The sequence below is a fragment of the Carcharhinus amblyrhynchos genome, chromosome 24 (genome assembly GCF_965287045.1).
Source record: "Carcharhinus amblyrhynchos chromosome 24, sCarAmb.v2.hapA, whole genome shotgun sequence".
NCBI lineage: Eukaryota > Metazoa > Chordata > Chondrichthyes > Carcharhiniformes > Carcharhinidae > Carcharhinus > Carcharhinus amblyrhynchos.
The window spans coordinates 1,318,834-1,334,445 of NC_137347.1; the positions used below are offsets into that span (position 1 = coordinate 1,318,834).

The 15,612-nt window shown below is 44.3% G+C and overlaps 1 protein-coding gene across 1 annotated transcript in view; it reads right to left on the bottom strand.

The window, feature by feature from the left end:
* The window catches only part of kcnq4 (potassium voltage-gated channel subfamily Q member 4), a 545,719-nt gene that overhangs the window by 126,261 nt on the left and 403,846 nt on the right, over positions 1-15,612 (bottom strand). The window contains exon 3 of the mRNA XM_080211232.1: positions 11,195-11,321. Within this exon, the coding sequence (XP_080067358.1) occupies positions 11,195-11,321 (127 nt within the window). The remainder of the gene's footprint in view (positions 1-11,194; positions 11,322-15,612) is intronic.

Consider the following 15,612-nt stretch of genomic DNA (forward strand, 5'->3'; position numbering starts at 1 on the left):
GGGTGATGAATCTTGATTTTAAGACAGTGTTATTGGAAGGAGGAGGAATGATTTATATAAATGAAGAAGAGGGAAGAATTCAGAACAGCAAGGTACTGAGGCTGACAAATGATGTAGTGAGAGGCAAGAAAGATTCAGATGGATGTAGGTTAGAGACTGGAGTTAAGACAAGATCACTTATATTCTGCTACCAATCCATGGAGACCAGCAAGGCCCATTGACTGAGTTAGATATTTCAGACATGTTTGTGATAGCCCTGTGACTAATTTTTGCATTAAGGAGACCAGAAGATTAGCTTGAGTTAATGCTTGTGACGACTTTCCACTGAAATAACCCATATTTGTTAAGGTGGAAAAAAAATCTCTTGAGCTACTATTTACTTGGACTGAGTTATTGAAACCTTAAGGGGATTTAGCTCATGCATGCTAATAGGAGAGACAAATTTTGAGTTATGGCTATTGGGAATTTCGATTTACAATGATGGCTGTGGCACTTGAATAAACAAACAAAACATGCTAAAGTCTGGAATTAAATGGAATGTTTGATTTTGTAAAGGGAAAAAATATTGTATTGGACAGTGGAGCATTTTCAATGCTTTACACAAGATAGGATGATAAATAATGGGATTTCTAACTGTAAATTGTATAAAGGAAAAGTGATTGAGTAAGATAGAGTAATGAGAGATTTCACACGACAAATTGGGATTGATTATGGGTGTATTCTATTTTCAATGTGAATTGTAACAAAAGTCAGGAAAGTGTGGCGTAAATTAGTAATATGATGGGTTTCTCTTGGTTATGTTTGTGTTCTTATCTATGAGGTTTTTTTAAGAGACTTGTATTTGATAGTTTTGCCATTGTCTAAGGAATTGAGACCATGAAGTGGGAGGTAAACAAACACTCTGCCATAGAGACCCTTCCATACATACACACACACACACACACACACATACACACACACATATGCATACACATACGCACACATAGGCACACACACACACACAAACACACATACATACACATACGCACACACATACATACACATACACACACATGCACACACAGACATACAGACACACAGACACAGACACACACACACATGCACACCCACACACACACATGCACATGCACACACAGACACATACATACACATATGCACACACACACGCACACACACACCCACAGACACACAGACACACACACACAAACCACACACACATACGCACACACACACACAGACACACACAGACACACACCCACACGCACCCACACACACAGACACACACATGCATACACACACACACACACACACACGGACACACGGACACACATTACACACACACACACACACACACACGGACACACATTACACACACTGGTCTTTCAATAAAATAACCAGAAAGGATGTCCAGAAAGGATGACAAAATGTTGAGATACCGTTACAAATGTGTAGGTTTGGTTGGATAATCATACAATCCCTATAGACTAGAAGGCGGCCATATGGCGCCTAGTTTGGGGGCGTTTAAGAGATCCGTGGATAGGTTTATGGATGGAAAGGGATTGGTTTAGGTTAGAGGGTCATTGTTTTTTAATTGGTCGGCGCAACATCGTGGGCCGAAGGGCCTGTTCTGCGCTGTAATGTTCTATGTTCTATGTTCTAAGTCTGCACCAACTCTCTGACAGAGTAACTTAGCCAGGCCTCCTACACAGCCTATCCCTGTAACCTTACACATTCTAAGAAGTCGGACAACACCAGGTTAAAGTCCAACCAATTTATTTGATAGTAAACCCACAAGCTTTCGGAAACACTGTTCCTTCGTCAGGTATGTAGCTTACCTGATGAAGGAACAGCGTTTCCAAAAGCTTGTGAGTTTACTATCAAATAAATTGGTTGGACATTAACCTGGTGTTGTGAGACTTTTACTGTGTTTACCCCAGTCCAACGCCGGCATCTCTACATCACCCTGGACATTCACCATGGCTTATCCTCCTAACCTTGGGACACTAAGGACAATTTAGCATGGCCAATTCACCTAACCTGCATATCTTTGGACTGTGGGAGGAAAACCCACACAGACAAGAGGAGAATGTACAAGCTTCACACAGTCACTCAAGGCTGGAATTAAACCAGCGTCCCTGATGTTGTGAGGCAGTAGTGCTAACCACCGTGCCGCTAAGCCACTATGGGTTAGATGCTGAGTAAAGGTTCGCTAAACTGTCCCATCAAACACCATCAGGACAGGTAAAGTGCAGGTTACATACACAATAAAGATCCATCTGCATTCTTTCCATCAAACACTCCCAGGGCAGGTAGAGCACTGGTTAGATTAAAGTCCTTCTACACTGTCTGACCAAACATTACTAGGCACATTCAGCATAAGTTAGATAAAAATAAAGCTCCATCTGCACCATCCCATTAACATGATGAAATGTCCCAAGGATTTGACACTGAACCACATAAGGAGATCTTTGTGGCTGATAAAGAAAAGAGCTAAATTTTAAGGAGCAACTTGAAAGAAGAAAGAAATGTGGAGAGGCATAAAGGAAGCAAATTCCAGAGCTGGGACCGTGTCTGTTAAAGTCACCGTTGCCAACATAACAGAAAGAATGATTAATGTCAGGGGTGCTCATGAAGCTGGAACTGGAGGAGATCGCTCAGAGAGTTAGAGAGAGGGGTGAAATTCCTGAGATCAGGTGGATCCATCAGATCTGGTACTGCAATGTTTAGTTACAAAATGCTGTTTCGGTGTCCCATAAAACACTCTCATGGCAGGTATAGTATGAGATGGGTACAGGGGAAAGCTCCCTCTAGGCTGTTCCATTAAAAACTTCCATGGAAGGTATAAAATGTGTTAAATACAGGTTAATATTCCCTCTAGACTACCATCAAACATTTCTAAGGCAGCAACAGTGTGGGTTAGATACAGGATAGCGTTCCCTCATTACTCTCCATCAATAAACAGATTAAAACAGTCTCCTGCACTAGTGAGTTATTTTCCACTTGTTGACCAGACATAGACAAATAAATCGCATCTCTAACCTGATACCAAGTCATCAGCAGTTTGATACTGTGGGCACTCAGAACTGAGCCCATTAACTATCATAGACACTAATCCAATTTTTGGGACCAATTTTTTAGATCAATTATTATGAGGTTGATTTGAGTGTGAGATTGCGTTTTACTGGACTCTCGAGTAGTTAATTCGGGAAAGTGAGCAGTGCAGAAGACAGGGATTGTAAAACGACTCTCAAAGGGTGCAGTGGGTAAATGTGAAATAATTTGAAAAAGTTTTCTTGGTCCCACTATTTTTTAATGCATTTCGTTAATACAGTCTGTGTGAGGACAGCTTTGTGTACATTGGATGAATGTCATTGCAAACCGCAGTAAAAGCACAGACAGAATGCTTTTGGCTTTGGATGAAGTTCTGGTCAACCACGATTACACTCTCCAGTCTGAAAGCACAATGCATCACTCTGTACACTTCTCCAGAGGATGGAGTGAATTCCTGAGCAGCATGTGTCTGTCATCCTGCGGGAGTGCCAGTTACAGACTGCCGCTGCTCTGCCTGAGTAGGAGCTGGAACTCTGTCCTGACAGACAGATACAAAGGCAGCATTAGAGACACACCATTCTGAGTGATGGCAGCACACAGCTGTTTCCCAGCTCAGTGACTTAGAGTCCTTTGTGGGAAAATGGACCCTTTTTTCCTTGGAATCAATTCTGAGAGGCAGGATAAACTGTCGCCTGGAAAGGCATGGATTAATCGAAGGAAGTCTGTTTAATAATGAATTTTTTGTCTCCACAGGCATTTAAGTCCAGCAAGGGGCATGCATGCGGCAGGTTGTAGTGGGCTGCTCTTGGACGTTGCTTCGGGAGTTGCCTATTGCTTCATGTTGTTAGTGTGCTTAAACTGGACCATCTCGAGGGCAACATGACAGCTCAGAGACTATCTCTGTTGCTGTGCGGACACATGGATTTGGGCCTGTGTCTGTGGGAGTTTGCACGTTCTCCCCGTGGTTGCGTGGGTTTCCTCCGGGTACTCCGGTTTCCTCCCACATCCCAAAGATGTGCTTTTAGGCTGATTGATTGGGTAACAAATTGTCCCTATATTGGACCTCCCTGATCCTCGCACATTAGGCGTAGACTAAAATCATGAATAGGTCACTGAGACAATGGGACGGCGGCGCGGGCTCGTTGGGCCAAAGGGCCTGTTTCCCGTGCTGTGTTGTTCTTTGTTCTTTGTAAGTCAGCATTTGAATTTAACTCCCGATGTGATTGTGATATATGTGTATGTTGTATGTTGGGATTTGGGATGCATACTGCTCTGTTAGGAGCGCGGGTCAGATGGTCCTTAGGAGTTTAGCTCCTCTCAATGTGGGACCTGGTTGTGCAGTTTTAGGTCTGACTACGGAACAGTGCACACCAACAATAAAAAGCTCCCAATGTTCAAGTTACCAAGCCTACCCCATAGTTCTTTGTGCACCATAAGTCGAAAGGGGAATACATAACATTGGTCTCCAGAGACCAAACAAGACTTCATTAATCGAGGGATTGAGTTTAGGAGTCGGGAGATAATGCTGCAACTTTATAAGACCCTTGTCAGATCCCACTTGGAGCACTGTGCACAGTTCTGGTCACCTCACTACAGGAAGGGATGTGGAAGCTATTGAGAGGGTGCAGAGGAGATTTACAAGGATGTTGCCTGGATTGGGAGGCATGCCTTATGAAGATAGGTTGAGGGAGCTAGGACTCTTCTCCCTGGAGAGACGAAGGTTGAGAGGCGACCTGATAGAGGTTTATAAAATGGTGAGAGGAATAGATAGGGTGGATTCTCGGAGGCTATTTCCCAGGGCTGAAATGGTAGCTACGAGAGGACACAGATTTAAGGTGCGGGGGAGCAGGTACAGAGGAGATGTTAGGGGTAAGTTTTTCACTCAGAGGGTGGTGAGTGAGTGGAATCGGCTGCCGTCGGTGGTGGTAGAGGCGAACTCGCTGGGGTCTTTTAAAAGACTTCTGGATGAGTACATGGGATCTAATGGGATTGGGGGTTATAGATAGGTCTATGGATTGGTAGGTATAGAAGTGATCGGCGCAACTTGTGGGCCGAAGGGCCTGTTTGTGCTGTAGTGTTCTATGTTCTAAGATAAATGGTTACCCAGTAAATGGGAGAATACTGAGAGGTGTAGAGAACAAAGAGCAAAGAAAATCACAGCACAAGAATAGGCCCTGTGGCCCCCCCCCGCAAGACTGCCCCAACTATGATGCCTGAGTAAGTGAGAGGCCTTGGAGTGAGTGTCCACAGATCCCTGAAGATAGCAGGACAGGTTGATTCATGGTTAAGGAGGTAAATGGAATCCACTGATTTATTACCCGAGATGCAGAATATAAGAGCAGGAAGGTTATGCTGGAACACTATAAAACATTAATTAGGCTAACTTGAGCTGTGCGTATAGTTCTGGTCCCCTCATTGCAGAAAGGATGCAATCACATTAGAGAGGGTTCAGAGGAGATTTATGAGGATGTTGCCAGGACTGGAATATTGTAGCTATCAGGAAAGATTGGAGAGACTGGGAGTGTTCTCCTTGATGTGGAGATGCCGGCGTTGGACTGGGGTAAACACAGTAAGAAGTCTGACAACATCAAGTTTAAGTCCAACCGATTTATTTGATAGTAAACTCACAAGCTTTTGGGGTTTGTCCCTTTGTCAGGTGAATGGAGCATACTGGCCTCAGACAGAGCATATAACAGCAAACCAAATGGAGGCAAACCCCGAAAGCTTGTGAGTTTACTATCAAATAAATTTGTTGGACTTAAACCTGGTGTTGTCAGACTTCTTACTGTGTTCTCCTTGGAACAGAGGAGGTTGAGGGGAGATTAGATTGAGATGCTCAAGATTGTGAGGGGCCCGGATAGAGTGGATGGGAGATCAGTAACTGGGAGGCAGAGATTTAAAGTGATTGGTAGATTAGAGAGGAGGTGAGCTTTCACCCAGAGGGTTTGGGGGGTCTGGAACTCACTGCCTGAAAGGGCAGTAGAGGCAGATATCTTCAACTCATTGAAAAGGTGTCTGAAGATGGACCTAGGAGATTCTCACAATAACTTCACTGCAGTGTGGATATAAGCCTACTTGTGACTAATAAATTAACTTTTCACGTGCTGTAACCTGCAGAGTTATGGAGCAAATGCTGGGAAGTGGGATTAAGCTGGCTGGCCCGTTTATTTGACTGGAGCAGATACAAGGGACCAAGCTGTTCCTTTCTCTGCTGTAAACTTTCTATCATTCCCCTCTACACTGCATCACTTCTTTGGCAGCTCAATAAAGTTCAGGACCTAAAAATAAATGTGTGTCAAGGTTGACGTAATGAAACAAATTGTGTTTAATATAGGCTTACTCATCTCAGGCTAAGTCTCTGCATTCACATTTTACACGGAACTCGGGTGATGGCTCTGTAAGTGTGAGAAAGGGGCTCTTAATTATGGGTGAGATTTTCCATTCCAGGATCGTGTCCTGTGGCAGAAGCAGGGATAGTTTCCCTGCAGAGGTCAGTGGGAATTTGCATTATTTTGCACAGTCCTGGCCTAATTAGTTATATAGCTGAGGGTTTCCTTATGCTTTGTGGAGTGGGCTCAATGGTTTGCGTCCCATCATTATATCTGGGTGCCATTTTTTAACAGTGCCCAGAATTTACCCATTATTTAAGGTGAAGATTCATTTCTTGGATGGTCCTGAAATTAGGAGATTCATGTCTTGGGTGGTTCACCCACTCACTGCTGTAGATAATAAATCATATAATCCCTACAATGCAGAAGGAGGCCATTTGACCCATTGAGCCTGTACCAACAATAATCCCACCCAGGCCCTGTCTCCATATCCCCATGTATTTACCCCACTAATGCCCCTGACACTAAGGGACAACTTAGCATAGCCAGTCCACCAATCGGCACATCTTTGGGCTATGGGAGGAAAGCAGAGAACCTGGAGGAAACCCACGCAGATACAGGGAGAACATGCAAATTCTGCACAGACCATGACCAAGCCATGATTTGAACCTGGGTCCCTGACACTGTGGGGCAACAGTGCTAACCACTGTGCCTTCCGTACTCCAGAGTCCAGTTGTTTGAAGCCCCCATCTTCACTTACGACCTCTGCGAGCTGCCCCCTGATATTTGTATACCGCTTTGGTCTAGATGTTGATAAGTTCATAAGCAGAATTCAGCCCATTAAGTCTGCTCTGCCATTGGATCATGGCTCATATGCTCCTCATTCCCTGCCTTCTCCTCATGACCTTTTAACCCATTACCAATTAAAAATCTGCCTAACTCCCCCTTAAATTTACTCGATGTCTCAGGATCCACTGCACTTTGGGGTAGCGAATTCCACAGATCCACAACCCTTTGGGAGAAGTAGTTTATTCCTCAACTCCATAGTAAATTTGTTGCCCCTCATCCTAAGACGATGACCTCTCGTCTTAAAGTGCCCCGTAAGAAGAAGCATCTGCTACACATCTACTTTATCCATGCCTTTTATCATCTTGTATACCTCAATTTGATTTCCCCTCATTCTTCTGAATTCCAGAGAGTATCGGCCTAAACTCTTCAAGCTCTCTTCATATGACAAGCCCCTCACCTCTGGAATCAATCTAGTGGAACTGCTTTGAACTGTCTCCAATGTCACTACATCTTTCCTCAAATACGGAGACCAAAACTCCACAATTTATACTTTATAAATACATAAAAAGGAAGAGGCTGGCGAGGGTGAACATTGGACCCTTAGAGGATGAGAGGGGGGACTTAGTGGTAGGGGATGGGGAAATGGCTGAGGCCCTGAATAACTTTTTTGTTTCGGTCTTCACGGAGGAGGACGTGAATAATTTGCTGGGTGTTAGCGATGGAAAGATGGTAGGACTGGAGGGTCTCAATGACATTATTGTTACTAGAGAGGCGGTGCTTGACAGATTGGAGGGACTGATTGTGGACAAGTCCCCAGGACCGGATGGAATGCATCCAAGGGTTCTGAAAGAAATGGCGGAGGTGATGGTGGATGCCTTGGTGGTTATTTTCCAAACGTCGCTGGATTCCGGGGAAGTGCCAGAAGATTGGAAAACGGCTAATGTTACGCCGTTGTTTAAGAAGGGTGGCAGGCAAAAGGCAGGGAATTATAGGCCGGTTAGTTTAACGTCTGTTTTTGGTAAAATGTTAGAATCTGTGATCAAGGCGGAAATAGCGAGGCATCTTGAGGGGAATTGCTTGATAGAGCAGACGCAGCACGGTTTCGTTAAGGGGAAGTCGTGTCTGATGAACTTATTGGAGTTCTATGAGGATGTGTCTAGGGCGGTGGATAGAGGAGAGCCGGTGGATGTGGTGTTTCTTGATTTTCAGAAGGCGTTTGATAAGGTACCTCACAAGAGGCTATTACAGAAGGTCAGGGGGCATGGAGTTGGGGGTAAGGTGTTAGCGTGGATAGGGGATTGGCTGTCAAAAAGGAGGCAGAGAGTGAGGGTCAATGGGTGCTATTCGGATTGGCGGTTGGTGACTAGTGGAGTGCCCCAGGGATCGGTGCTGGGGCCTCAGCTATTTACCATTTATATAGATGATCTGGAGGAGGGAACCGAGTGTAGAGTGTTGAAATTTGCTGATGACACCAAGATTGGTGGAACGGCAAATTGTGCGGAGGGTGTGGAGAGTCTGCAGAAGGATCTAGATAGGCTGGGCGAATGGGCCAGGAAATGGCAAATGGAATTTAATGTTGGCAAGTGTGAAGTTGTCCACTTTGGTAGGAATAATGGTAGGAAGGACTATTACTTACTGGTGAAAAACTGCAGCAGGCGACGGTGCAGAGGGACCTCGGGGTCCTTGTGCATGAGTCGCAAAAACCCAGCCTGCAGGTGCAGCAGGTGGTCAGGAAGGCGAATGGGATGCTGGCCTTCATAGCGAGGGGGATTGAATATAAAAGTAGGGAGGTCTTGCTGCAACTGTATAGGGCATTGGTGAGGCCGCAGCTGGAGTACTGTGTGCAGTTTTGGTCGCCGCACTTACGCAAGGATATTTTGGCCTTAGAGGGAGTGCAGAGGAGGTTTACTAGGCTGATACCGGAGTTGAGGGAGTTGAACTATGAGGAGAGGCTGAATAAATTAGGCTTGTACTCGTTAGAGTTCAGAAGGATGAGGGGAGATCTCATTGAGACATATAAGATGATGAATGGGATGGATAGGATAGAGGTAGAGAGATTCTTCCCGCTCAGAAAGGACAGTAGGACTAGAGGGCACAGCCTCAAGATAAAGGGGGGGCAGTTTAGAACGGAGTTGAGGAGGAACTTCTTCACTCAAAGGGTGGTGAATCTCTGGAATTCTCTGCCCGTTGAGGTGGTGGAGGCTGCCTTGCTGAATATTTTTAAGACGCGGGTTGATAGGTTTTTGATAGGCAAGGAGATTAAGGGTTCTGGGGAGAGGGCGGGAAGGTGGAACTGAGACACGACAGATCAGCCATGATCTTATTGAATGGCGGGACAGGCTCGAAGGGCTAGATGGCCTACTCCTGCTCCTATTTCTTATGTTCTTATGTTGTTATGTTCAGTACTCCAGGTACAGTCTCACCAATGCCTTGTATAGTTGCAATAACACTTCCTTACCTTTATATTCTGTTCCTTTAGCTATAAATACCAATATTCTATTCATTTTCTTTATTATCTGCTGTACCTGCATGCTAGTTTCATTTGACTCATGAACAAGGACACCCAGATCCCTCTGCATTGGAGCATCCCAAAGTTTCTCCCCATTTAGGTAATAAGTCACCTTCCCATTTTTCCAACCAAAATGCATGACCTCACACTCATCCACATTAAACTCCATCTGCCACATTTTGGCCCACTCTCCTATCTATATCTGTTTGTAAGGTTCTTATTTCCTCATTGCAACTTACTATCCTCCTGTATTCTGGATTTTCCCGTTAATGGGATACAAAAGGATTTGATGTCAGCCTCTGGCAGGAATGATGAGCGATCATAGCGAGTGGTAATGCACATTCCTGCCTCATTTTACACCAGCGAGAAACCAACTTTTTGACAAAATGCCCCTAGTGGGCCACCTGATGCCATGCAGTTGGTTCAAAGTAACAATGATCACACAGACAGTCAGTCTGCTTCAGTCAACTTTGAACAAAAGCGAGCTTTTGTAGGTCTTAATCTCCCATTATGGCGCTCGTGCCAAAGCATCAGCAGTTCGAACACAACGGTTTCAGCAACTGTGCTTCAGTTTACCAACCAAAACCAGTGTTTCCTCAAACAAAGGAACCCTGTCTCGAATTAAATACCTCAAATATACAACCATGGAAATGTGCATCCTTTCTCCATCATTGAGGAGGTACGTCACATGACCAAGCTTCACTGTAATATTGTCTGGTGGAATTGAACTAAGGCAGTTACAGTTTGACCTCCAACTTGAACCCCAGGCAACAGCCTGTACTGTCTACCATCAAGCCAGTGGCTGCATCTCATCAAACCTGCCAACTGCTAGAACTTTGGAACTTATGCCTTCAGGCTAACTGACTCCAAGTCTCTTCTGCCTTTGTGTAAATCACGCTCTGTAGTGATGGAGCACTCTACAATTCAGTCTTTCTTCGGAAAAAACATTCCAGTTTTGGAACAGTCTGATTCTGGAGTGTCGACACATCTGAAACCCCGTTCTACTGTATATTCTGTTGTGATCGTGCCCTGACTCTTCCTTATTCCCCATTTATTGTACAAGTATAAAAGAGGCGGACATTGCGAAATGTGTGTGTGTGTGTAAAAATATACCAACCCTTTTGTTTTTATCTTACCTCGAGACTGCAGTGCAAGGTATTCGTAGAGGAATGGAACGTTTCCAGATTGAAGGGTTGGGGATAATACCCCACCATTTATAAAGGAGGAAATCAGAATAAAAAAAAACCTTTCTGTTTATGGATGGATAGAGAGTGGGGAAATCAGTTAAATTGCCTCTTCCCCCTCTCCTGCCCGTAACCCATTGATGGCCAGGAATGTTATGTGCCTCTATATTGACAATGGAGGAAGGAGAAATTCCCTCATTATTGGAAGTAAAAGTGTGCATATATTTCAGCAGAATAAGCAAATAGAAGAATCCTGCTTCTTTATTATAACTGTTTGCTTGCTGCGATCGAGATGTCTATTAAAGTTTGCCACGTGGTGCAGCAGTTTTTACCTATTACACAGAACGGTTTACGAGCAAACCGGAGCCTCCCCTGCAATCCTCTGTACCGGCAGCAGCAGCCAGCTGCCCAAATCCGGATCACATACTCCAGGCCAAATACAACGATCATCACGAATTCCTAGAGAACAGGACAACAAATTAAGCAGCATTAAGTGTTTTCCTCCACTCTAAATGATCATGTTTCAGTTCATCCACTACACACCCAGTCAGGTCAACTCTACACATGAATAACATCAACATGTAGTTCATCCATTTCCCAGTAGCAAATTCAACCGCAGCTTCATCCACTGCCACATCTATCCACTCCTAAATCAGGCAGAAATCGCCGTCCAGTGATGTTGCTGGAACTGGTACTATCCTGTGACAGCAGGAAGATCTCAGTGTCTCCTCTCAAAATCTTCCACTGCCATTTTATCAGCCTCTACTCTTATTCCTATCAATGTGAGGTTGTCCAATTTGGTAGGAATAATGGTAGGAAGGACTATTACTTACGAGGTGAAAAACTGCAGCGTGCGACGGTGCAGAGGGACCTGGGGGTCCTTGTGCATGAGTCGCAAAAACCCAGCTTGCAGGTGCAGCAGGTGGTCAGGAAGGCGAATGGGATGCTGGCCTTCATAGCGAGGGGGATTGAATATAAAAGTAGGGAGGTCTTGCTGCAGCTGTATAGGGCATTGGTGAGGCCGCAGCTGGAGTACTGTGTGCAGTTTTGGTTGCCGCACTTACGCAAGGATATTTTGGCCTTAGAGGGAGTGCAGAGGAGGTTTACTAGGCTGATTGCAGAGTTGAGGGAGTTGAACTATGAGGAGAGGCTGAATAAACTAGGCTTGTACTCGTTAGAGTTTAGAAGAATGAGGGGAGATCTCATTGAGACGTATAAGATGATGAATGGGATGGATAGGATAGAGGTGGAGAGACTCTTCCCGCTCAGAAAGGACAGTAGGACTAGAGGGCACAGCCTCAAGATAAAGGGGGGGCGGTTTAGAATGGAGTTGAGGAAGAACTTCTTCACTCAAAGGGTGGTGAATCTCTGGAATTCTCTGCCCGTTGAAGTGGTGGAGGCTGCCTCGCTAAATATTTTTAAGACGCGGGTTGATGGGTTTTTGATAAGCGAGGGGATTAAGGGTTATGGGGAGAGGGCGGGAATGTGGAACTGAGCCACGACAGATCAGCCATGATCTTCTTGAATGGCGGGGCAGGCTCGAGGGGCTAGATGGCCTACTCCTGCTCCTATTTCTTATGTTCTTATGTTCTTATGTTATGTTCTCTTCCATTTTTGCCAACAGAGCTGGTAAAAGGCAGCCATCTCCCCACCCAAGCCTGCCCAGAGTCTCAGGGTCTCTGAGTTCCCGCGCTCGGACATCTATCAACTCTTAAGCATTCTCATGACAAAAGCAAACAAAAAATGGTGACCTTGAAAGTTAGATATTGTCTTGATTCCATCTACATTTGGGCCTGAGATTCTACAAAGGTGTTTATCTATTAATTCTCGCACAGCAGTCTGCCTGTTTTTGCATTCTGTTAGATTTCTGCTGAAGTTTATTTATGACCATTTTGTTCCTTTCAAATCTTTGGCACCAGTAAAACATTTTATTGATAAAGGCCTAAATCACTGATTCCCATCAAGTTACCACTGCAGTTATACAGGGTCAAATCACCTGTATATATAACTGCAGTTATATATTGTCAAATCACTGCTTGTGCAAGCTCTAATGTACCATGTAAAATTAAAGAACGTATAATCAGTTAAATTAGCTATTGTGAATTACCAAGAAAATTTAACAGGACTTTGCAGGGTGCTTAGATTGCTAATCTGGTCAGATTACAGCCTGTCCATTCGATGCTAGTGAGGTCAACTTGCAAATTGTGTATTTCACCCCAACACATCCTGACCTGTGATTTGCAGAAGAAATGCCTATAAACTGTTACAAAAGTGATTCCAAGATCTACAAACTGCCTGAAATATGTTCTCAAAATGGGGTTTTAGCCCGAAAGCTGCCCAGAAGATAGTGTTACTAACTGAACTGAGTGCTGGGAAGTACGCTTAAAAGAGAAGTTACAGACCATCCAGGCTTTTAAGCTAATTAACCATAAATATTTGAAATTAATTATTCCGTGGAGACTTATATAAACTTGCTCCTTGCAAATGATGCAAAAACATTTGCAAGTGAGATGTTACATCTCCTCACATTTGTGAGACCCATGGTAGACAAAGATATTGGATTATAAATCAGAGGCACACAAGGTCAGATTTCCAACTTAGAACAGCACAGTAGCGTAGTGGCTAGCACTGCTGCCTCACAGCGCCAGGGACCCGGTTCGATTACCAGCTTGGGTTACTGTCTGTGTTGAGATTGCATGTTCTCTCCCTGTCTACATGAGTCTCCTCTGAGTGCTCTGGTTTCCTCCCGCAGTCTGAAAGACATGCTGGTTAGGCTGCATTGGCCATGTTAAATTCTCCCTCAATGTACCCAAACAGGCTCCAGTGTGTGGCAGCTAGGGGATTTCACTGCAGTGTTAATGTAAGCCTACTTTTCAATGGATGTACAAATTGAGTTGTGAGATGTTGAACATAGTTTATTTTGCAGGAGAAACAAATTTCCTCTGCCTTTCCTGATCTTCGGGTAAGTGTTCTCCAAGGCGGCCTCCACGATACACGACAGCGCAGAGTCGCTGAGCAGAGACTGATAGCCAAGTTCCGCACACATGAGGACGGTCTCAACTGAGATCTTGGGTTCATGTCGCACTATCTGTAATCCCCATGACTTGACTGGGCTTGCAAAACCTCACTGTCCTGCCTGGAGACAATACACATCTCTTTAACCTGTGCCTAATGTTATCTCCACTCACATTGTCTGCACCTTTAAGACTTGTATAGCAAGTTAGGTGTAAAGACTTGCATTCTAATCAGTATTCTGTAAACTGTGTGTGTCTTTATATGCCCTTCTCTGATCAGAACCTTCCACACACCTGATGAAGGGACACGGTTTCCGAAAGCTTGTGGGTTTACTATCAAATAAACTGGTTGGACTTGAACCTGGTGTTGTGAGACTTCTTACTGTGTTTTCCACACCATTTTCACGTGGTCTTTTCACAGGTCAGGAAGGTTGGAGTCCCTTTGTGAGAACTAAAGAAAAATTGAGTTTCCTCTGACATACAATTTTCGTGTGTTTGTATGGATTTTGGAAACTGTAAATCCTTGGAGAGTTTGTGACCACTGAAGGAGAACTGCTGAGGGTTTGGGAACATCCTGAAAGGTGAATGTTTTCGCACATTTAAACATCACTATTAAATGCTGTATTGTAATGTTTTTAATCTTAGAAATCTGTTCTGCAATAGTAAATTGGCCTTTACATTGATTACTATCATGCAGATCTCGGCAGTTTCAACTAATGTTGCTGGAAAATTTAGTCATGACAACTGTACTATTATTAATGCTTAGTGTGTTTCATAAACCATAATGGCTTCAGTTCAACAGGTTAATGCAAGGGTAATTGATACTTTTAAAGCTATAATGACTGAATATCTCTTTGTGTTATTGCTTATTTGCAAACCTAATCGACACTTACTGTATTAAACTTTATTTTGCATTGGGAGAGTTTTTTTCTCTGGTATCAATGATAGTAGGTTTGAATTCAAATTTTTATTTGATTGTTTGTGATTTAATTCTTCTTCTATTATTTTAAGATCATTCTCATTGTTATTGCATTGCTCCTGTGGACTATACTTGGTTGTGATTATGGAGGGTACATGGGGAAGGCATAGAGATAGCAGGGGTGAACTGATGGGGAATGGGTGGCATTGGGGATGGATGCGGGTGAAGTGTTAGATGATCCAGACTATATTAGTTTTATCTGTCAGTTGCCAGCGCACTTGTTATTCAATTTGCACTTTTGTAGTCAACCCCTTGACCTTACCTTCTGAGCTCCAGGGTGTCATACTGTGGAGGGGGTCGGGGTTGGGGGTTACATTAGCCTAAAGGTGTGCTAGGAAGTTCCTGGGTAATGTTTGCATGGCAGTTATTGCATGGTAACTATTGCATAGACCCACACCAAGCCCCATAGGACTCACACCCCATGCACAAACAACCAGGGTTCTTCCCCCAGCCACCCTAAGGAGACACCCCCTTCCACCTCCCCGTGGGACATCCCACCCCATGGGGACTCTTCCCACAAAACCCTCCCTGGCCCAAATTGACCCCACGTCAGAGCTGACACATCCCTAACCGCGTCACAAGACCCACACACCCCAAAGACAACTCATTGACCTTATATACTTACCTTCTCCTTGCCTACTGAGGACCATTAAACTTCATTGGACCTTTAAATATATTTGCTTTATAGAAACTAGTGTTGTAAAGAAGAAACTGTGCTGTCCTTCCGATCGATACACCTATACTCAACGCTCGGCCT